This window comes from Phodopus roborovskii, unplaced genomic scaffold, assembly GCF_943737965.1.
Source record: "Phodopus roborovskii unplaced genomic scaffold, PHOROB, whole genome shotgun sequence".
Classification (NCBI taxonomy): domain Eukaryota; kingdom Metazoa; phylum Chordata; class Mammalia; order Rodentia; family Cricetidae; genus Phodopus; species Phodopus roborovskii.
The window spans coordinates 1,904,943-1,928,347 of record NW_026125059.1 but is presented as its reverse complement, the minus strand read 5'-3'; the positions used below and the strand labels follow the sequence as shown (position 1 = coordinate 1,928,347).

The window sequence follows — 23,405 nt, the reverse complement described above, 5'->3', positions numbered from 1 at the left end:
CCAGTCCCGGAAGGCAGCGGCTTACGGCGCGGGGACGCGGGAGGCCCAGGCGCGCGGCGGCGGCAGGCGGGCGGGCGAGCCCACGGCACGGCATCCCCCGCGCCCCCGCCCCCGCGCTGCGGAGAATGGGCACCTCGGGCCGCGGGGCGCAGCCGGAGAATAAACCCCAATGATCACGGGCTGAGTCCGCGCTGCCACCATGTCCGTGGCCTTCGCGTCGGCGCGGCCGAGAGGCAAAGGGGAGGTCACCCAGCAGACCATCCAGAAGGTGGGCAGGGCCGCGGGGGTGCGGGGTGAGGGTGGGCGCGGGGCGCGAACAAAGCCGGGGCACAGCCCGGCAGCCGGAGCCCTGACGGCGGCCCCGCGCGCCCCCAGGAGAGCCTGCGCCAACTTTGCCCGAGGCGCTGGCAGCGGGGGCCCGGCGGCCGCGGGGGGTGGCGACCCCGGAGCGCGTCGCGCGGTGTCCTCAGAGAGCGCCCCTGTCAGCAGACGCAGCAGTGCGGGACGCCGGGGCCCGCGGCCCCTCCAGCCGGGGCGGGGGCTCGTCGCGCTCCGCTGACAGCCTTGGTGGCGACGGTCGCGCGCCTTTGCGCGCAGCTTGGCGGATGGAGAAGGGGGCGCGGGCAGCCTGGTGGCGCGCCGCTGCGGCGAGCTGGCCACTGTCGTGAGGTACTGCGGTCCCCGGCACAAAGGGACGCATCAAAAGTGTGCGTGCCATTCCCACGGCCCGCAGCGAGGTCCCCAGCTCGCTGCACGCGGTGGACTTGGGGCCAGCGCAGCCCCGCCCCCGCTGTGGTCACTGGGCATCAGCGAGCCCCGCCGCTGCCCGCACCCTGACTTCTGACGACCGAGATTTCGTCCCACAGTCTCGGCCCCATCCTTTAGCTCGGGCTACTTACTGTTTTCCAAAGAAGGCGTTTGCTTGCGTGGGTTTGAGGACATCTGTAACAAAAGCTTTAACTTTTGACCGGAACACTCTAGCTTTTTCCTGGTTGTCTTTCGGTTCGGAACGTCTTCCCCTACGCTCTGGCTTTTCTCAGTTCGGGTTCCTCCTACAGAAGAATTTCTGAATCCCCTTGACCCGCTGTAGGTCCCCAAGGGCCTTGGCTTGTGGGTAGTTCCTCAGTTTGTCACCTGTTTCCCAGCTCACCCTTGCTATCCTGCCTCTCTGGAATATAATGGTTGTCACAATTGGCAAGCCCTAGTTAGTGAGCTTTGGACAGGGGAGATGATTGGAGCGGAGCAGAGCAGAAATACAGGTTTTCAAGTGTGGGTTTGTTTTTCCAATTATTATTGTTATTGATTTTGTGAAAGCTGTTATTCGATGGTGTTTCTAGGTTTTATAGATCTTATCACTTTTAACTTTTTTTTAAGTGACTTGGGGAAGGAAACTGAGGCTACAGAGGCCAAGTGATAGAGGTAGCAGCAACAGCAGCTGTGATAGCTCCAGGGGCTGCTGTACCTGTGCCATGGGTTAGGAACCCTGTTTGATGGCGTGTGGAAGACCCTACAGGATACTGAAAATCTGACCGCTGGAGCTTGACAGTCACTGTACTGGGAGCCACCTTTGGCTGGCTTCAGTATTTGTCCAGAATCTTGTGGGCACACCTGCTCATCGAAGCTCCTTGGCTTCTCCAGGAACATCTCCCAAACATCAGATCACAAAGAGGGGAAAATTGCTGACCCCAGTTCGGGTCAGAAACGGCCTGTGCGCCTTTGGAAGCTGGTCTTCAATTCCCTCTGTTAAGGTACTTTACTCTGCAAGTTCAAGGGCAGCCCCAGCCATAGAGCAAGACCCCGTATCAAGCCAGGGGCTAGCGATACAGCTTAGTGGTAGAGCAGTGATCTAGCATTCACAAACCCCAAACTGCACCTTAAGTGAGTGTATTATGTACACAGTCGTGTGTGCCAACCTGCCCATGCTAAGATCATGGGGAAAGGCCAGAGCTCCTAAGAGGAGCAAAGAAAGTAACAGCTTGTCCCCAGAGTGACAAGTCTTGCTCAGCCTGCAAAGTCCCACACCAGCGTGCCCTCCTAATCTTCTCTCAACAGTCACAAGGCCACTGTAGGAGGCATTGTTTGTGGCATGTGCGTTAGCATGTGACTGAGATGTTCACTGCTAGTTTTGCGTGGGACTTGGACGCAGCTAGTGTACCCTACGCACAGTAGAATGGAGGCATAGGTTCTGCCTAAGCGAATGCAGTAGTGGCCACAATTTCCCCAGACAGAAGTCTTTATTCACTCACTCACGTTGTCGAGGTGTGAAGGAGTGGCTGCCTGCCTGCCTGCCTCCCTACTGTCTGTCTGTACTTCCATCCTGCAGTTCTGAAGGAGGCTGCCTCAAACCTCCTCAGCCTCTGATGGCTGCCAAAGCCTTTGGTGCCTTTGCCTGCAGCAAGGTCTCTGTTCTCCCCTCCCTGAATCTCCTTGTCTGTGTTTCTTCCTTTCAAACGGATAATGGTTACCCATTAATTTGCAGATGTCCCACTTCACAAGTTTAGATGTTTTGTGGGGTCAGGAAATTTGAGCGAGCCACAAGTAGTTCTAGATGTGATCTGCATGCAGGGGATGTGGGGGGTGGGAGGGAGGGGACCCAGAGTGGAAGCCTGGAGAGCTGGTCCGACCTGAAGCAGGTACCTCGTGTGACAGAGCACTGGCACCTGAGAGACACGTCAGAACTGTGCTTTGCTGAGGACAGTGTGGCCAGGTGTGCCCGGGATCCTGAGACTGAGTGGCAGCTGGCTGGTGCCTTCACAGGCGCCAGTGACCCAGGGCCAGCCCCGCCTTCCTCTCCACTAGCTAAAGGCCATACTACACCCGTGTCTCGCACTGCGCTCCCGATACAACCAGGCTGGTACAGGGCAGTGATTCCCCGTGTCTGCAAGCCTATTAGAGGGACAACTGGACGCCCCCTGCTGTTTCACACAACAATTACACAATAAAAGCTGCATATCTGAGGCTGATCGTGTCAGCTCTATAATTAGCATTAGCGCAGTTGCACATGCCACAGTGACCATGGAGCCGTCGGAGCATGACTTTGTGAAGTCTGTTCCTTCTCTTTTTACATGGGTTCCAGAGGGTGAGCTCAGATCTCCAGGTTTGCATAGCCAATCCAGTTAGGGAGGTAACTTGGCCACTTGGAAAGTTAGAGCTGTCCCCACAATGGTGAGTGGCTTGTCGAAGTGAGTGGCAGGATGATGGATGGCTCTTGGATAGCTGCTCTTGAGCAAGAGTCCTCCCTACGGGAGCACGGAGCCTCTGTGCCCATCCCTGGAAGGGGGAGGGAATGATGTCCCCTCATTACTCAGTCTGGAGCCCACCTCCAGATAGGAACAGTCCTTTGGTTTCTTCGCCTTCTGTCAGGCAAGGGACCACCCTGCAGGGTTCTCAACCTGAGCCCTGCTTCCTCGGATGGGGAGAACAGGGTTCTTAGGGAACCTACTGCTCAGTGAAGCCCTCTCTGCTCAATGAAGCTTGGCAAGAACACTCCTACTGAACATTCCCGAGAAGGCAGGCATCTATCTGTAGCCAAAGGCTGCCAGCCTTTACATTTGTTCCGCAGGCTACAGGGAAGACACCTGGGACAGGATTCAGTGTCCCCTACCTCCTCATACCCCTCTCCTTTGTGGACCTTTGCAGAGAACACCTACACTCTTTGGCACATGGCACTCTGCCCTAGGCATGTCCCTAGATTTCTGGGCCAGTGGGCTTGCCTAGCGCCTATCTCTGTGCGTGGAGCCTCGGGGCCACTTCAGGAAGTCCCTAAGCTACGGGCAGTGAACACACTGTGTCCAGCAGGTCCACTAAGCACTAGGTATGACCACCAGCAGGTACAGGAGGCGAGGAAATGCTGTCTTGAGGCATCAGAGCCTAGTGTGTGGCTTGTGAAAGAGGTGTGAGCGCTGAGGGAGACGGATTATGGGGTGCTGTGTCGGACAGGCGGTGGTCAGGAGCCCTTTGTGCTACTTTTCAAATTGTGCCTGTTTTGAATCATGTGTATGAAGGGTCCCCTGGGCTGCAGGAGAGCAAAGCATGGCTCCTCCAGCTTGGCAGCTGGATCATTTCAGGGTAATTTGGCACGGACTCTGTCGGAAGTGGCAGAAAAAAAACGATGTTGTAGGATGTTTTTTTTTTTTTAACTATGTAAAGATGAGTTGGTTGTTTCAGCTCATCTGCCTAAGGCATCTGATTGGTCTAATAAAAAGCTGAATGGCAGCTAGGCAGTGGTGGTGCACGCCTTTAATCCGAGCACTCGGGAGCAGAGGCAGGTGGATCTCTGTGAGTTCGAGGCCAGCCTGGTCTACAGAGTGAGTTCCAGGACAGGCTCTAAAGCTGCACAGAAACCCTGATTCAGAAAACCAGCCTGGTCTACAGAGTGAGTTCCAGGACAGGCTCTAAAAAGCTGCACAGAAACCCTGATTCAGAAAACCACCAGCAGCAGCAGCAGCAACAAAAAGGCTGAATGGCCAATAGCTAGGCAGTAGAGGAGAAGATGGATGGAGAGAAGAAGTAGGAGGAGGAATCAGGCTTGAGGAGGGGAGGGAAGTAGAGAAGGAGAAGCCCAGGGCCAGGCAGACAGCTGCCAGGCAGACACAGAGTAGGACATACAGAAGGAAAGGTTAAAAAAAAAAAAAAGCCCTGAGTGAAAGCGCAGATGAAGAGAGATGGGCTAAAATAAGTTATAAGAGCAAGCAAGAAATGAGCCCGAGCCAAGGCCGAGCATTCATAATAATTTTCATGTATTTATTTGGGAGCTGGTTGGTGGCTCAAAGGAAAGGCTGCTACAAAACTGGCCAGTCCAGAATCTTGTCAAGGGACAGTTTCTGGCATGCAGTTCAGGTGCATCTGAACATGCTAGATTTTATCGTCACTTGCCATCTGTGTGTCTTTCCTCAGCGAGGAGGATGATTGGACTGTGCTGAGCTGTGCTAACTCAATATTCTAAGCATTCAAAGATGTACAGAATTGACGTGTGTTGTCCCAGGAGGGTGGAGCTATATTATCTCTGTGCTCACCTATTTTACTGTGTGTGTGTAGTCTTTACAGACTGGACATGTGCTAAGCGTGGTTGTGAGACTATGAGGCCGTACCTCCCATGTGTCCTGCCCGCATGTGCCCTCCAGACAGCTTTGACGCTAACACAGCCAATTCTCCCACCATGGGGTGAACATTGCGAGGTTGGCTTCTAGCGGTAGGTCTGCAGTATTCTCCTGGAAGTGCCCGTAGGTTAGTCGTCAGCCTTCTGGAAATATCCTCAAATCACGAACCTCTGCAGTGGGCAGTGTCTCGGTTATTTTCCTCCTGACCTGAGAGGAAGCAACTTAAGAGATCCCAGGTTATTTCCCTTTACAGTTTAAGGGTTTAGCCATGGTGGCAGCTGAGGGTGCTGTGTGACCTGGGAAGACACAACACTCACATCTACTCACCCCAGAAAGGGGGTCCACAAAAGACTTTGTGTCAGTGTCCAGCTGAGTGCTGTTGCGGTTGCTTACAGACGTAGATGGATGAGGGGATGCTTACGGAAGTAGAAGTAACACAGAAGCCTCCTCCGCGTTGCCGGCGGCTCACAGAGCGGAGCACACTGCACAGGTGCCGGCAGCTCAGCAGGCTGGAGCGAGCCTTTCCAGATAGTTGATGTGAGTGAGTCTTTCTAGATGGGTGGGCTTGTCTGACAGTCTTTCAGCTGTCCTTACTGCTGACAGTAAGGACAGACCTCTGGAAATTCTGGTCAGTTTCAGGGACTTCCTGAAAGCTCGAGTTGACTTCCTGTCGTAAGGAGCTTCCCAGCAGAATGGAGTTTCACTCCCCTTTTGTGTCCCAGGCTTGAGGGTTTTTCTCTGGGATGGGGATGCCATGAACATTTGTGTTCAGCTTGCAGTCTCCTTTTTACTCACCACTCACAGTGTGTGTGTGTGTGGGGGGGGTCCTTCTCATCAGTGCAATCTAGATAACCCTTCAGTTCTAGGCCGTCATGAGCTTCCTGAGTGGGTGCTAGGAATTGAACCTGGGTCCTCTGAAAGACCAGTATGCGCTCTCAGCCTCTACGCCATCTCTCTGACCCTGTTGCTTTGTTTTGATTTCCAACACGGTCGGTCTCACCGTAGAGGCCTAGGACTCGCTACGTATGTAGACCGGGTTAGCCTTCCACTTTTGACAACCTATCTGCCTACCAGATGTGGCATTACGGGCACACACTACCATGCCCAGCTTTGGTTTTGCTTTCGCAAACATATTTTCCGAGGGCTTACTGGGGGAGGGGGTCCTTGTGGTGTCTACCTCATTAGCTAGCTTGCTCGCAAGCTGAATATGCCTTGTATGGGTGGAGGGCTGAGAACAACTTGTGGGTGTCGGTTCTTTCTCCACAGTGTGGGTCCCAGGGATCCGACTCAGGTTGTGAGTTTGGTGGCAGGTACCTTTACCCTCTTGAGTCATCTCCCCCTGCGCTACCTCTGCCTGGCTTTATTTATTTATTTTAAGATTTATTTATTCATATATGGGCACTCTGTCTGCACTTAAGCCTCATGCCAGGACAGGGCATCAGATATTGTTAATATCGTTATAGAAGGCTGTGGGCTACCCTTTGGCTGCTGGGAATTTGAACTCGGGACCTCTGGAAGAGAAGACAGTGCTCTTAACCGCTGAGCCATTACTTTGGCCCTATTTTTGCTTTTGGAGACAGGGTTTCGGGGTTGGGGATTTAGCTCAGTGGTAGAGCGCTTGCCTAGCAAGCGCAAGGCCCTGGGTTCGGTCCTCAGCTCCGGAAAAAAAAAAAAAAGACAAAATAACAAAAAGACCAAAAAAAAACAAGGTAACTGGAGACAGGGTTTCTCCGTGTATTCCTGCCTGTCCTGGAACTCTGTAGACCAGGCTGGCCTCAAACTCACAGAGATCTGCCTACCTCTGCCTCCAGAGTTTTGGGATTAAGCCGTGAGCCACTACAACAGGCTTCCTGTGCTAATTTTAAATAGCCCTGTTATCTTTCGTTTGTATAGAAACTTGTTTTTATTGTTGTGTTTTAAATATAGGGTTGGGGTTTTTTTGTTTGGTTGGTTTTTGGTTTTTTTCTTTATAATCTTGGTTGCTCCAAGTGTTGGCCATTGAGAGGCAGTGCAGGAGATCAGACCAAGACCAGACGGAAGTTCTACATGTTAAGCAGATACTCTACCCCTGGCCTGCATTCTGGGCTTTTGGTGTTAGTGTTTGCCCTCAGATGCCGGGCTTCCTCCATAGGCTGATGCTGGCCTTCATGGGTTAGCCCTGTTGAGATGGGACGGAGTTGGAGGTTTTATAGTCCTGCCTGTGGGGTGCTCTCTGCCTTCGTCCTTCCCTGCTAGGGTGCAGGCCGGAGACTTTCCCAGGGCGGCTCTGCAAAGAGCCGTTTGAGATCCAGGGCAGTTCATCCTTTGCTGTTGATGCCAGCTCGTGGCCTGTTCTCACTGTCCTTGGAATTTCATACAGTGCTTGTCCCCTGCGGCACTGTGTGAGGGTCTGGAACCCTCAGCACGAGTCCCGTCTTTCCTGTGAATGTTTCATTTTGTTTTTGTTTTCGGATCTGGTTTTTCAAGACAGGGTTTCTCTGTGTGACCGCCCCGGCTGTCCTAGAACTTGCTGTGTAGACCAGGCTGGCCTCGAACTCACAAAGATCCACCTGCCTCTCGCTCCTGAGTGCTGGGACTAAAGCCATGTGCCACCATGCCCAACTTCCTGTGAATGTGCTTAAACTAAGCCAGCCAACACCCCGAGGGCCACCACCCACTTTGCTATTTTAAGAAGGCGTGTGCTGGAGATTTGGCTCGGCAGTTGAGAGCTTGCACCTGTCCTAGAACCCTCATTGGGCAGCTCACGACCACCTGTTAGACCTCTAGGGGATTTGGCCCTCCTCTTCTGGCTTCTTTGGGTACCTGCACACATGTCTGCACATAACAGCAAACAAAATCTTAGAACGTGGTGACAGCTCGGTATTTCCTCGAGCTTGTAAATGCTAGGTACCGTGTGACGTGACACTGTCCCACCCTGCGGCTGCACGGTAATGTTGTGGTGATGTCGCTGGCCTCTCTGTCCTCGGAGAGAGCCCTTCCTTGAGATTTAGGGGTTGAAGGAGAGGATTCTGGGAGCCTTGTATGTGTGTGGGGGGGTGAGGTTATCAGAGGTTCGTTCTTTAGGTAACCTGGAGAAGGTCCTACCCTGGGTGTGGGGTCACTCTTGCCTGCTCAGAAGCAGCTTCTGTGTGGCAGTGCCCCCTGGTGGGCCTAGGATGTATTGTCACCTCACCACAAGAAGGAAAGCAGTTACAGAGCTTTTAACCTAATGAAAAAGCAGGGCAGGACAGACCACCCCTCAGGGTGGTCCGGCCGGCCGAGGGGTGGAGCTGGGAGGACTCAGCGCCCTGTGTGGCATGGGGAGAAGCAGGTGTGTCTCACTCCCTCCCCCAGGGAGATTGGTCACTCCGGTAAAAGTGGCCCAACACTACCTGCACGTTGTCCTCCTCTGCCCCCTCCCACCTCTCCTGGTGCCTTCTCAGATGACTGAAGTCCTGCCCCAAGGGGACTGTCAGATTGTAGAAGGCTCTTGTGTGCCATAGCTGCCCATAGCTTGGCGCGTCCCTTCACCCTCAGGCATCGTCATGCCCAGTGTCCTCGATGCTCCACTCGTCACTGCTGCCATCACGGAAGCCAGGGCGTGCCAGCACATGTGCACTAGCCCTGGGGTCTGTGGAGGTCAGACCCTGGCGGTACCGGGTGCTAGACTCTCCTACGGACACATCAGCCCCTCCAGGACACCTCGGGAGCTCAGCACAGGGCCTTCCGACGTTGCCAGCTGCTGTACAGGTGTGGGCTTGGGGTCTGCGTGTCTGACCAGCTCCCTACAGTGCTGAGTGTGTGCTCTGCCTGGTGGGGTGAGGGCCAACCCACTACCCCGAGCTTCTGGCCTGTGCATCTGCTCTGGGAGCCCATGGGAGCCCATGGTTCATCTCCGACATGTTCACGTGTGACCGACCGTTCACCTATCACCCGATGGGATTGTTTTCAAATGTGGGCCCTGTGTTATGTGAAAGGCAGTCTCAAAGCGGCGCTGATCTCTGCAGAGTGCAGCCTGGGTCTTCTGTGGCATTTCTTTTCACGGTGTGCTCGGGGTTGGAGGAGAGTCAAAGGGATGAGATTGTGGTCTGGTAGGCCCACGGTTCCCTGGTCAGTCTCCTCAGTTTGCCTAATCTTGTGTATCTGCAACGCCTCCTGCTGGCCCTGATGCCCCTCACTGGTAAAGTGAGGGAGTGTAGCACTCTTCGGGTAGGAGTGTTGGAGTGGCCCAGCGTGCTCCCCAGGATCCTGGCATCCTGGATGCAAACCAGCTGCCGTGTGACTGACGTCTGCCCTGCTTACCTTCTTCCAGATGCTGGATGAGAACCACCACCTGATCCAGTGCATCCTGGATTACCAGAGCAAGGGCAAGACGGCCGAGTGCACCCAGTAAGTAACCATGCGAGCCCAGGACCCAGGCGCCTCCCCCCCCCCCATGACATTGCCTTCTCTGTGCAGAGTAAGGTCACGTGTGGCTCTGAGAATACAGGTGAGGTGGAGACCCTCAGCATTAGGGCCTGGGGTAAAGATGGAAGGAGTTTCCACAGCCTCCATCCGTGGGGCCAATAATTGACCCAACCAGGAGGCAGCCTGTGCTTGCTCTGTGTGGGCAAGACCTCTCTCTCACCTTCATGAGGGGCCTTGAGTCTCCGGGGTGTGCGAGGCCGGGGTCCCCACCTGTGCAGCTCGTTTGAGAGACCGGAGACCTTGCCAGGTATGATGAGTGGCTGAGCTGTGGGTGAGGGTCCTCGGCCCCCCCCCCGCCCCTCCCTGTTTGAGCTGCTATGGAGTTAGCCTGGCGTGTGACTGACTGTGGAGCGGGCTCTGTTCCCGAGTCTCCCTGTCATCTGTAGGCCTCTCCCTCCTTTTCTGCTGACCACCCGCCGCCTCTTCGCTCACATCTCAGGGTCTTCCCGGGCTTAGGACTTGACTGGACCTGGACCTTTCTCACCCCTTCCTGGACTATGGAGAGCTCCAGCTGCCTATTTCCAGCCAGGACTGAGTGTCCTTGGGGCCAGTGTCCTGTTGGAGGTCAAGGTTGACTTGGGTAGACTTTGCAGTTTCTCCTGCTTAACATACATGCCTCTCTCACAGGTACCAGCAGATCCTGCACCGGAACCTGGTCTACCTGGCTACGATAGCAGACTCCAACCAGAATATGCAGTCACTGCTTCCTGCGGTAGGTACCGCAACCAGTTCCTGAGTGTGTCTCCTCAAGTAGACGGCGACCATCAGCAGCCAGTACTGTTAGGCATCAGAAATTAGGGGCTCTGAAAAACCCCCATCGCATGGGGTGAGGTTAGGGTTAGGTTACTGTGGATAGATGAATGCAGGGCCTCATCTTTGTAAACCCCTCCAGATGGTGTGAGCAGTTCTGATGCGTGTGGGTGCACTGCCAGGACTTTAAAAAAAAACAGAAACAACAGATCTTTCTAGGCCGGATTGGTGCATGCCTTTAACGGTAGCACTTGGGAGGCTGAGGCAGTAGGATCGCTGTCAGTTTGAAGTCATACTGGGCCACATATGGAGTGCCAAGCCAGCTAAAGCTACACAGTGTGAACCGTCTTTAAAAAAAAAGAAGGTTGAGCCAGGTGTTGGTGGCGCACGCACTCGGGAGGCAGAGGCAGGCAGATGTCAGTGAGTTCGAGGCCAGCATTATAGAGAACCCTGTCTCAAAAAAGAAAAAAAAAAAGAAAGAAAGAAAAGAAAAAGAAAAAGAAAGTTGAAAGGAAAAAGTCTCCAGTGCAGCCATGTTCCAGATGTTAATGTTCTAGATGTCCAGATGTCAGCATAAATACTTTATTGACTTTGACTTTCTGTAAACACCCCCCCCCCAATTAAATTTTACTATGACGTTGGGTTGTATGCCTGTGGCCAGGTGAGGTAACATGGCCAAGAGAAGGAGTCACCGCAGCATGACTCAGGCTGACCACGAGATGCCAGGGCGGGCACGCGCACACACGCACACGCGCACACACACACACACACACACACACACACCCCGGGTACCTCTCTTCCCTGGAGAGTGGAGGCATCATACGTGTCATTACACCTGGGTCAGCTGTGATGTCCATCGGGTGTTCCCGCAGATGCCAGCTGGCCCTGCTGGACACTGCCCTTCTGGCTTTCAGTACTGGGGATTGAACCTGCAGCTTTGAGCTTTGTGCACATGCAGCTATGTGCTCAGTTGTCATATTTTTGTTTTTAAAGATGTATTTATTATTATGTATACATCATTCCTCCTGCATGTAACCCTACAGTCCAGAAGAGGGCACCAGATCTCATTACAGATGGTTGTAAGCCACCCTGTGGGTGCTGGGAATTGAACTCAGGACATCTGGAAGAGCAGCCAGTGTTCTTAACCTCTGAGCCATCTCTCCAGCCCCTCATTTTACTTCTTAAAAACAAGTTTTACTTTTAGGTTCTGTTTTACCCACACTGACCTTGAACTCACTCTGTAGCCCAGGCAAGCTTTGAACTTGCCATGCTCCTGCCTCCACCTCTCAGCTGAGATTGTGGGGCTGCAGCACCAGGCCTGGGCCGGAGCTCCCTGTCTCGGCTACGTACAGATAGCATGTGCGTGCAAACCTGTGGCACCGGTGTTTGATCTAAGGAAGCTTCCACCTCCCTTCCACAGCTTATGTTTAACTGAGGGGATGGAGGATGGGGGGTGGGGGAGGACATAGGAAATAGACGTGCGGGAAGCCAGCTTGTGCAGGGCCTGGGCCATTGATGAGAATGTCATGTTTGGTTTCCATCATAGCCTGACACCCCTGCTGGCAGGTAGCTGGGCAATTCTTATGTCCCTGGGGCGGCTCTGAGTTGACTGTCCTGTCCTAACCTTCGTGTTGTCCGCAGCCGCCAACCCAGAACATGAACCTGGGCCCCGGAGCACTGAGTCAGAGCAGTTCCAGCCAGGGCCTGCATCCCCAGGGCAGCCTCAGTGATGCCATCAGCACGGGTCTGCCCCCTGCCTCCCTCATGCAGGGCCAGATTGGAAACGGTAAGCATGTTTGCTGCAGTGACATCACCAAGGTGGCCATAGGTCGCTGGCTGCAGTGACAGCCTACACCCAGCGTTGCTGGGCACAGTGCCGCCTGGCCTGGCCTGGCCTGGCCACCTCTCTCCCACTGACCCGGCCACAGGTACTCTGCTAGGCCTGTGTGTGGTGGTGGTGGTGGTGGTGGCTGCAGCATGAGAACTGGGAGCAGCTAGGGGCCCTCAGTAACTGTGACACGTGGCGTGTGTCTGTCCATCAATCGCTCACTTCATTAGTGTTACTGACCAGGGATTAACCTTCCCTCCCAAAACCACTTGAAGGGAACTGGATTGTCTTTACCTTGAGGTGGACACCTGGCCTCCAGTGCCTGACATGCCCTCTCCTACCCCTCCTGGCAGGTCCAAACCACGTGTCCATGCAGCAGACGGCACAGAGCACACTGCCCACAACCTCCATGAGCATGTCGGGCAGTGGCCACGGTACGGGTCCTGGCTACAGCCACTCGGGACCCACCTCGCAGAGCGTCCCCATGCAAGGCCAGGGTGCCATCAGCAACTACGTATCTCGGACCAACATCAACATGCAGTCCAACCCAGGTACTGACCCCACACCACTGACCAACTGCTAACCCCAGCAAACACAGGCGACTTGTCTGTGCGCCCTGTGGGGCAGATCTCCCGGTGGGCGCACAATGACCCCCCCCACCCTGAGTAGTGTCTCAGATACCTCAGGAATCTAGGGAAAGGCTGCCGTTGGCTGTGGGACTTGGAAGAACGCTGGTCTCGGGTGAGGTATAGTGGTTCCCCACACAGGGGACCCTGGCAAAGGCCAGAAGTAGAAAAAGATGAAGACTCGTGAATATTAAGCTGGAGGTCCAGGCCTTTCTGCCTGGACAGTGATGATGGATGCTGATCGTGAGATCATGAAGTGTCGGGACACGGCAGGTCCCAATGCAGATGTCCCCTGATGTCACAAAGCAAGATGAAGTGTCTCCTAGGGTTGTCTGTGTTTTGGTTTTTTTTTTTTTTTTTTGGTTTTTCAAGACAGGGTTTCTCTATGTAGCCCTGGATGTCCTGGAACTAGCTCTGCAGACCAGGCTGGCCTGGAACTCACAGAGATCCACCTGCCTCTGCCTCAGAGCGCTGGGATTAAAGGCGTACGCCACCACTGCCTAACTTGTTTCATTTTTTCAACATAATACTAGAAGCTTTTTCTTTTTTCTCTTCAGTACTGGGGACCAAACACAGGGCCTCATGCATTGGAAGTAAAGACTCTGCCAGTGGGCTGCGTCCCCTCACTAAATTGCCGTGGCTGGCCTCGAACTTACAACCTTCTTGCCTCCATCTCCTGAGTAGCTAGGATCACAGGCATGCTGTACTAGGCCTGGCTTTCTACAAACTTTAAAACAAATGGCTGTTTTGTTTCTATTAGGTCATGCTGTCCCGTGAGTCCTGAGCAGTGTGTAGCCCGACCGGCAGGCAGGCGGGCAGGCAGGCGTCGCTCACTGTAGCTGTAGGGTTGTTGTCCAAGAAGTGGAGAGAGGCTACTGACTCCTTCAGGAAAGCCCTGGGGACAGGGAAGAACAGGGTCCTAGTTTCTGTGGTCAGGAGCCGTGGGCCTGAGGACCTACTTCCTCTTGCCCAGTGGCTGTCTGCTCTGTTAGCCAAACGTTAGTAGTGACAGCTGAGGTCTTAGCTGCAGCTCACGTTGTTGGAGGTGTGACTTGGAATCAAAGGTGCCACCTTACACATGGGAAATGGTGATAGGGTGGATCTGGGGGGCGTCGGGCTTGCAGGGGAAAGAGTGTCCGTTGTGCCCATCTCCCCGCCGCCGCCCCTCCCCCACCTCCCAGCTTTCTCAGGCTTACTTTGTGATCTCTGTCCCTTCACACAGTCTCCATGATGCACCAGCAGGCAGCCACAACCCACTACAACTCAGCCCAGGGCGGGAGCCAGCATTACCAGGGCCAGGCGCCCATTGCCATGATGGGCCAGGGTGGCCAAGGGAGCAGCATGATGGGCCAGCGGCCCATGGCGCCCTACCGACCCTCCCAGCAAGGTAAGGTTGAGGCCTGCTTCAGCCCGTGGTAAAGAGCCAGCAAAGATGAGCACAGATGCTGGGTGTATACGTGCGAGGAGACTAAGTGAGCATCTGCAGACGTGTGGGGCTCGGGGAACAGGTATGGTTGGGCAGCCGGGCTGAGAGGAGAGGGAGGGTTGGTGTTTGAGTGGTCCTGGGTTATCCCTCCCATGGGCAAGGCTTTACTGCTGGACCCGGTGTGTGAGCATGTCTCACGCATTGCCTGCTGGGCCTGAGTGTCTGCTCACATCCCCACAGGCTCTTCCCAGCAGTACCTAGGCCAGGAGGAGTACTACAGTGAGCAGTACAGCCACAGCCAGGGCGCTGCAGAGCCCATGAGTCAACAGTACTACCCAGATGGTAAGGCGTGCTGCCGGCAGCTCCTCGGGTCCGTTCTTCAGCCCTAATGCCCTGTGTCCTGCCAGCGCGGCACCCCGGGTCCCCTCAGCTCCAGCACGCAGGGGCGTGCCTGAGGCCAGTCTTCGACAAGAAAAACTTCTACACAGGACACCATCCACCTCTTTGGGCTTTCTCTGCTTCTCTTTCCCAGAAGGTAGTAGGAGGCTGAGCTGGGTAAAGCCATCCATCACTGACAGGTGTGTTCAACATGGTGGGTACCAGCATCCAGCCTCTTGCCCTCGAGGCGGCAAGCTGTCACGTGACCTTAAATACTGGCTGTGGCAGCCTGTGACTGTAACCACAGCTCTCAGGTAGCTGAACCAGGAGGATTAAGAATCTGAAACCAGCTTGGGCTACATCAAGAGACCTTGTCTTAATAAATACCTATCTTAAATATATATTTTGAGAGATAACTATGGAGGTCTCTGGGGGACTCCTGGCCAGGGCCGTGGTGTAAGCCATAGCATGAGGTAAGGAGTGTGTCTGGGATTTGGGAATAAGAGCAGCGTAGGTGGCTGAGACAAGTCTTGTAGCAAGCGGTGATGTCTGGTGTGAGGTGGTGGCATGTCCCAAAGGCTTCCGTGGCCATAGTACCACTATCGAGGAAGCCCTGGGAGTTGGACAGATACGGGAGAGAGCAGCTGGTGCTGTCAAGAAGGTTTGATTCACTCCACAACTTGGAGCAGCCTCGCATTGATGGTGATGTCTGCATTTGAAAAGCAGACAGACAGAACAGAGGGCCTTAGAGTCGGCTCAGCCAGTTCTGCAGAGCCCAGTTGTTGTCCCAGGACCTCGGCAGGAAGACATGTCCACCGACAGTGAGTCACCTGTTTCTTGCAGGCCACGGCGACTACAGCTACCAGCAGTCGTCTTATACAGAGCAGAGCTACGACCGCTCATTTGAGGATTCCACACAGCACTACTATGACGGGGGTAAGCAGCATGGTAGGGACACGTACTGTTCCGTAGTGTGTAAACACAGCACAGGCACAGCAGTGGATGCCATACTCCTAGAGCTAACAGTGCTGGCCTCCCAGAGTCTCACCCCAGTCGTTGATGATAATAGGTAGGCGTCAATAGATGGGTAATAGATGGCTGGTGTAGGTTTGTGAGGTTGGGTTTACCAGGCTGTGCGTGGGACTTAAAACTTGTATGTTTGGGAAACAGGACGGGGTTTGACTGGTCATGTTGGGGGTGTTGATGCTGGGGGACAAATGGCTTCATCCTTCCAGCTGAGCGGCCCATGAACCAGGAGGATTGCATCTTTTGTAAGAGGCTTGTGGTCCCAGCATGGAGAGACCCCTGGTGGTGCTGTAGGAATGGGAGAGAGGGACAGCTGTGTGCTGCTCTGTCACTCTGAGCAGAGAGCCTTGCTTTGTCCATCTCTGTAGGGTAAATGTGTCCGTCCTGGCTGACAGGCATCACCCATGGGATGCCACAGACTGTAGAAGTAAGAGGAATTACACAGGCCCAAAGCAGATTGAGAGTCATGAATTCATGGGACTTAGCATACATAGATATACAGTAATTTTTTTAAAAAAAGATTTATTTCTGTCCTGTGTGGGTGCGCGTGTGCATGTGTGTGTGTGTGTGTGTGCGCGCACGCACACACACTTGCACACTCTAATAGGTGGTATTCTCAGACCAGAAGGGAGTGTTGTATCCTCTGGAGTTGGAGTTGCTTGTGAACTACCTAGTGGTGTTGCGTTTATTTTGGGTTTTTGTTTTGTTTTGTTTTGTTTTTTGTTTTGTTTTGTTTTCCAGACAGGGTTTCTCTGTGGCTTTGGAGCCTGTCCTGGAACTAGCTCTTGTAGACCAGACTGGTCTCAAACTCAAGAGATCCGCCTGCCTCTGCCTCCCGAGTGCTGAGATTAAAGGTGTGCACCACCAATGCCCAGATCATTTCCCTGTTTTATTCCTTCAAAACCAAACACTCCTGTCACACCTCTGCTGTAGCCCGCTTGCTTGATGTCCAACCTCCCGGGGCTGCCGTGGTGAAGTACCAGCCGGGCTCGAAGCATCAGGCCTTCACGCCCTCCTAGCTCTGGATGCCTGAGATCTGAGGCCAGGCTGTCTGCAGACCCTCTTTCTGCCAGCTCAGGGCAGGTCTGCTCCAGGCCTCTTCAGCATCAGTCTGGCTGTCCCTTGGCTTGGAGAAACACACTCCATCTTCATTGTCTCGGGGCCTCTGTGTATCTGCTCACATTTCTCTCGCTTCACACAGACCCCTCCCTTCCATCCTTAGCATCCACCCAAGATCATCATACACATGTCTTTGGAACTAAAGACAGCCTTGGGACTATTTTTTATTTATCTTGTTGCTGGGACAAAAACTTAGGGAACTTAGGGAAGGGCTCATTTTGGCTCAGGGTTTGAAGCACACACAGTTGGTGGTGGAAGGAGCCTGGTCACATGGCATCTGCAATCGGGAAGTGAAGAAAAAGTGCCCAGCTCGCTTCCTCCTCTTTATTCAGTCTGGGACCTACACTCCCTTAAACCCCTGCGTAGACACACTCGGGTGGGTCTCCTGGGTGGTTCTGAATCCAGTCACGTCGACAATCACCATGTGGAGTAGAACTTGACGTTCAGTTCACGGTGCTGTTTTTAGCCTTATTTTAGCAGTTATATCACCCACTTAGCGTTATCTGGCTTTTCCTACGTATTTTATAACGTAATAAGATGAAAATGTCATACGATATTTGAGCCACCGTGGAAACATACTGCCTCTGGAGACATGGTGTTTAGGATTCCATGGCTACTCGCTTGTCCTGTGGGTGACAGGGAGCCTTCAACACTACTACCCGGAAATGAGACTGTGCCCCTTCCTCCTTCAGGAAACTCCCAGTACAGTCAGCAGCAGACGGGGTACCAGCAGGGCTCAGCGCAGCAGCAGACCTACCCGCAGCAGCAGTACCCCAACCAACAGAGCTACCCGGGGCAGCAGCCAGGCTACGGTAAGATAGGCGGCGTATTGGGTTTCCTCACGGAGGACCCGCTGGCGCCCGCCGTGGGCCGCGCACGTTGTAATGCTGTCGGCATTCTGGCAGGTGTGTAGTAAGCCTATTTTATCGTAGATGTTGGTTTCTGGAGAGGCTGGGGGATTGTGCATGGGGGTCCAGTTTTCCCAGTGCTCTGCCTCCCTGTATCTGCGATTAGATACGGTGGTTACAATTCAGAAGCCAGCACTGGGGCCTGGAGAGATGGCTCAGCTGTTAAGAGCTCTTAATTCTCTTGCACAAGACCAGTATTTGGCTCTCGGCACCTGTATGATAGCTCCCAACTGACTGGAACCCCAGTCCCAGGAGAGACCTGACCCCTACTCACTGGCATCTGCTTGATGCGTGTGGTGTGCAGACATGCGTGCAGGAAGAAAGAAAACCAGCATTGGGTCATAGCTTAGAGCCCACAGCCATGTAGCAGTGAAGGCCTGCCTACTGTTCACTAGGGGCTGGACTGCGGTTCCATGGTAGAGTGCTGCCCGCTGTAGCTGGAGTTTCTTTCCAGCCTGGTCCCACAGCTGATTAGCCCCAAATAAGCACACAGAGACATACTATAAACTTAGCCGATGGCTCAGGCTTCATACTGGCTCTCTCTTACCCGTTAACTCGTTTCTATTAATCTAAGCATTTCCACATGGTCGCATCTTACTGGAGAAGGGTCCAAACCTGTTTCTTCTTCCTCAGCTACGTGGCATCTCCTCGCGGCTTATCCCCATGTCCTCTCCCCAGAATTCTCCTTGTCTGGTAGCCCTGCCCACCCCCACCCCCCCCCCCACACACACACGCAGATGCTGTGCATTGTCAGTTCTTTCTGAGCCTTCGACTTAGTTCTCACAGGAAGTCAGACATTTCTGTTTTGCTTCTGAGTTCCTGTTGCTTTACTATATCCACCACAGCTGACCACAGCTGGTTCTGGAGTAGTCCTTCACCCACTTCGGCAACACCGCAGGCCTAGTGTGTTGGGGACAGACCGTCAGTGCCCCATGTGTGAATGGGCACAGTCCCAAGTCCTCACACGACTGTCAGAGGCGGCAAGCTGGGTTGTAGCAGTCTTGTAGTACAGCTTTGCCCACCAAAGGACAGACACCTGGTGTCCAGATGTTCCCAAGCGTGGAGCGCTGCTGATGGTTGGCCTCACAGCCTCTGCTGTCTTCACAGGCCCTGCCCAGGGAGCCCCCTCACAGTACTCAGGCTACCAGCAAGGACAAGGCCAACAGTATGGAAGCTACAGAGCATCACAGACGGGACCTTCTGCCCAGCAGCAGCGGCCTTACGGCTATGAGCAGGCAAGCTTTATGGATGTTTCTGGAAGCGATGTAGCATGGCAAGGATTTGTCTTACGGTTCTGGGGTATGACAGCTGGGACCGATTGGCTCCCAGGACGGCAGCAGCGTACAGCCACTGTGGGGCTAGAGTTGCTAGGATGGGTCTTAATGGGTCTTAATGACACAGACTCCTCTTTCTCAGAAGCATGTGGACCAACAAGTGGCGTGCTAACTTAGTTAAAGACGGAACGGTCGTCACTGCACTCGCGTCCAGCGAGGACACAGCAGGGACATTGCAGGGGGAAAGTGCCCTCACTTCAGACCTTTAATGCAGCCTGTGGGGGTTTTAGCTGTGGGTCGTAAGGTCCCCACCCAGTCAGTTGGCTGATGGGCCTAGGCAGGGACAGGCAAGCTGTTGTGTATGTGTTTTCTAGTTCCATAGCTGCAAGCCAGTGCTCCACTCTGTTCCCCAGCTTTGAGGGTCAGAAACAGCTGCAGGTACCGCCGTATGTCCCTGCCCTGATGGTTGTATCTGCCGTGTCCTCTGCTTCACCCACCTGGGTGCGGGCCCCAGGGACCTATCTGACTGGCTCTGCGTAGACTCTCCACTGTGGGCTCCCAGGAGCCCTTCTTACCCAGCTGTGGAGAAAGGAAGCTGGGGTGGGGTTGAGTGCCTGTGTCCTCAAGGACAGCACTCTTCCAGAAGGTTCCTCCTCGGGGCACAGGGCTCTGTTAGCTTCCGACCCTGCAGTTGTATGGATTCAAGCTCCGAATCTCCCTTCAGATTTTGCACTGACTGAGCCTGTTAACCGCGTCACCCCAAGCCATTTCCTAAAGGTGGAAGCTGGTGTTGGCACCAGCCCTGCTACCCCATCTGTGTCTAGGAGCTCAGGGCGCAGGAGGACTCCCTTCCTAGAGTGTCAGTGTGGTGTCTGGTTAGGCACACGGCCAGGCCCCACCTCCCAGAGAGTCCAGAGCCTCCATCACTGAGGTCACATTGTTGCCTTCACAGGCCCTGCCTGTGAGCGAAGCTGATAAAAAAGAAATCAGGCCAAATAAATGATGATCAAAGCGGGAGTGGGGGGAAGGCAGGGGAGTCACCGTTAGCCTGGACTGCAGGAGAGCTACTGCTCACTTTGGATGTCGGCAGACTGTTAGTCTACTTGCTTTTGTGGTTACTTTTCCGCCCATGACCCAGGGCTCTGGCTATGGGAAGAAGCTTCCTGTCACTTGGGTGTGGACCTCTGCACTCAGGGCTGACGAGGTGTGATCTGTGTCTTGTTCTCTTTTAGGGCCAGTATGGAAATTACCAGCAATAAAGGACAAGCGTTGTCTTTGGACCCTTCGTGGTAGTATGTTCTGGACAAGCCAGTGGCAGTTCTGATGACACCATGACATGTTGGTTGCCCTGCGCCCAGGGCCATGTCTGCACGTGAAGCGGGCTCATGCCATGTGTATGATGACAGGCGTGCACTCCTGGCTTCGATGGTGTGACATATTTGGTGCTGTGTAAAGTATTGTATATCGATACAGTGGAGAGGCTTTCCTGCTTTTGTCCCTCACCCCCTCCTCCATGTTCTTAGCTAGCTTTGGGGGGTCATAGTTGTCGTCACATGTTCTGTGCCCAGTGATGAGACAATACCTAAAAGACACCGTGGTCCGTGTTACCGTGAACAGACCCAGGGTGACTCCTCTCACACCACTGTTGCAGAGTGGTCTGCAAATGTCTGACTGGCTGCCCGTAGCTCGACACGCATATAGACAACTCTGGGTGGCCGTCTCTTCCTGTGCCTCGATAGGGCTTGTGGACACCTCCTGTGTCTTGGGCTAGTTTCTTGTGTCACTGTAACAAAGAAAATGTGCTCATGTGGAGAGACTGAACTGTCCTTTCCAGAACTTATCCCTTGCCTGTGTCTTGCCAGTCCCCATGATCCCAAGAAGTACATGTCTTTATGTTAGACAGCGAAGAGGGGTCAGCATAACGAGTGTGTCCATGAGGGCAGTGTGAGGGTGACCTGCCCTGGGGAGGGCAGTGTTCTGAAGAGCAAAGCTCGCTGTCTACCAGCTGCGTGTGTGTAGTGCGCCTTTGGCCCTTGTTTAATGTTGTGAGTATGCCCAGTCCTGACCCTAAGGAGAATTGAAAGGACCGATGCAAAGTTTTACTGGCAGTTGGCAAGTGTTGAGATTACTTTTCCAGGACTTCCAAGTTCAGATTGCCAAGGAACTGTTCCTTTGCATTTAGGGAAATCTGAAATCCACACCATATTTTTAACAAATCCAAATAGATTATTACATTCTTTTAAATGAAAAGTACAAATTTGAGTGATTTTTTTTGTTTTTGTTTTTGTTTTTATTTTTACATCTCTAGGATGTTCCATCTCATTTTAATTCTGTGCAAAACATGAGAAACAGCCTTTTTGGAAAGATACTGTTAAAGGAAAATACCACATATAATGTAACACTGGCATTTCTCAGCCTTTATTTGGACAATAATAAACATATCACTATGAAAAGTGGGGGAAACTTTAAGATAAGTGCTGGTATATGTCTAACAACAACAAATTAGATTTGAAAAATCTACAAGAATCCAGGGCTGGGTGCATCAGGCCTACCCAGCATGATGCTTTTATTTGTGTTTTTGGACAAGAGCTTACGTAGCCCAGACTGGCCCTGAACTCTACATCTCTAAGGCTGACCTTGAGTTCATGATCCTCCTGCCTCTACTTCCCAAGGACTGATACTACAGGCGTGCACCACAAACTGATAGTTTTTAAAATAGAAAACTTACCGGTAGCTCAGTGGGTGAGGATTTACAAGGCACTTTTGTGGGTTTTACTTGAATTAATCTTGACAGCCTTGCTGGAAAGTACAGGAAAAGGACTGTCCCTCTACCAGATGAAGAGTCCAGAGCCAGGCTGAGGGACTTGTCTGGGCTGGCTACCATCCTGTTCTAGGACATTTTCCCCGTTCCCTATAGGACTGATAAACAAACGCAGGCATATATGTTTCATAGGCATAGGGCTTAGGAAACCCTTACTTAACACTGGCAAGGCTGACTATATGATGGTACTAACTTGACAGAAATGAATTTCTGATTGCTAAATGACAGAGTATTAGCAACTTCCCTGGCAATTTTTATAAAACTAATCTATAAGCTCAATTGGGGCCTAAAATTTCTCATTGAAAATGCTGAAACATTTTAAGTAACTGTGAAAATGGTTTTTATTCCTTGCCAATCTGGGAATATGCCTTTTGTGTGTGTGTGTGTGTGTGTGTGTGTGTGTGTGTGTGTGTGTGCATGTGTGTTCATATGTGTGTGCACGTACACACGTGTGCTTGTGTGTATGTTAAGTTCTGTATTAGTATGAGTGTATGTGTATGTTAGATGCTGTACTAATGTGTGTAAGTGCTGTATTGATACTTTTTGAAAGAAAAGGACACTTAAAAAAATGTATCACCCCAAAACTTCAATCTGAAATGTCTTACATTAAGAATTTCTTGAATGTTGTGTATATATTTTTAAAAGCACTTTGTGAAATAGTTTGTACATTTATTTCCTAATTTATACATGATTTTGGTGTTAATATATTTGATGATTAATAATAATGTCTGTTTACCGTTTTGTTCATGTTTATGGTTCTTTTTCTTTGACCGTGTTGTGTTATAGTTTTCCTTCTGTAACATGAATGTTTGGAAAGCCCTAGCTGAAATGAACCCTTCATGCAGGTGTGGTTGACTGTGTGTTGTTTATTTTATGACCCCCTCCTACTGAAGGCCAGAAAAGATGAAAAGGGGGACTTGGAAACCGCCGCTCATTCTTCCTCCTGTTTCCAACATCCACTCAACGCTTGGTGAACGTGACCAGTGATCGGGTTTTCAGACGCTGCTGCGTGGCAGGAGCTGTGGTTGGATGGCCGCCTCGCCGGGTTTAGCCTAACAGTGACAGCCCGGGAGAAGCCTGCAGTGGCACTGGACCAAGAAGGAAGTGCCTTCCTTTGCCGTGGTACCAGTGTGCAGGCCTGGGCTTCAGTAACGAGGTCCATTCAAAACTGTACAAAGGGGAGGACTTTGCATTTCCATTAAAACGTTTTTTTTAGCCATTACTTCATTTCTATTTATTGAACAGGTTAAATCCATGGTGTTTGTTATTTGTGAACGCGGTACGATCTTAAGACACCCTGTCTCACGATAACCCCTTTTTGTTTGCTTGGTTGGTTTTTAGACAGAGACTGGCCTGGCCGTCCTGGACCTCCCCGTGTAGTCGGGGCTGGCCTCGAACTCAGACGGTGCCCTGCCTGTTATCCGAGGCTGGAATTACAGGCGCGCTCCCCCACACCTGGCTTCTCTCCTGGGTTTGTGAGACAGGCGCTGTGCGTGTATTAATCCCAGGCTGGGCTGGAACTCACGGTGATCCTTCCGCCTCGGCTTCCTGGGGGGTGGTGCCGCGACTTCCGCGTTTGCGCGCTGGCGCATCGCGCAGCCGCGGCCAGAGCTCGGCCCGGAAGCAGTCGGGCGGCCGGATGTTGTAGCTGCAGGAGCCGGTGCGTGCGGACGCGGAGTCTCCCAGGTGTACGTTCCGGGCCGG

General features: G+C 52.9%; 1 protein-coding gene across 1 annotated transcript; it reads left to right on the top strand.

The window, feature by feature from the left end:
• Positions 1–10: 10 nt before the first annotated feature.
• On the top strand, positions 11–20,346 carry Ss18l1 (SS18L1 subunit of BAF chromatin remodeling complex). Its single transcript, XM_051185037.1, has 11 exons — positions 11–268; positions 9,391–9,467; positions 10,173–10,257; positions 11,937–12,081; positions 12,477–12,674; positions 13,972–14,136; positions 14,416–14,517; positions 15,397–15,489; positions 17,391–17,510; positions 18,714–18,841; positions 20,113–20,346. Exons 1-11 carry the CDS (start codon positions 200–202, stop codon positions 20,137–20,139), a joined length of 1,209 nt encoding a protein of 402 aa, XP_051040994.1. The 5' UTR covers positions 11–199; the 3' UTR covers positions 20,140–20,346.
• The last annotated feature ends 3,059 nt before the right edge of the window (positions 20,347–23,405 follow it).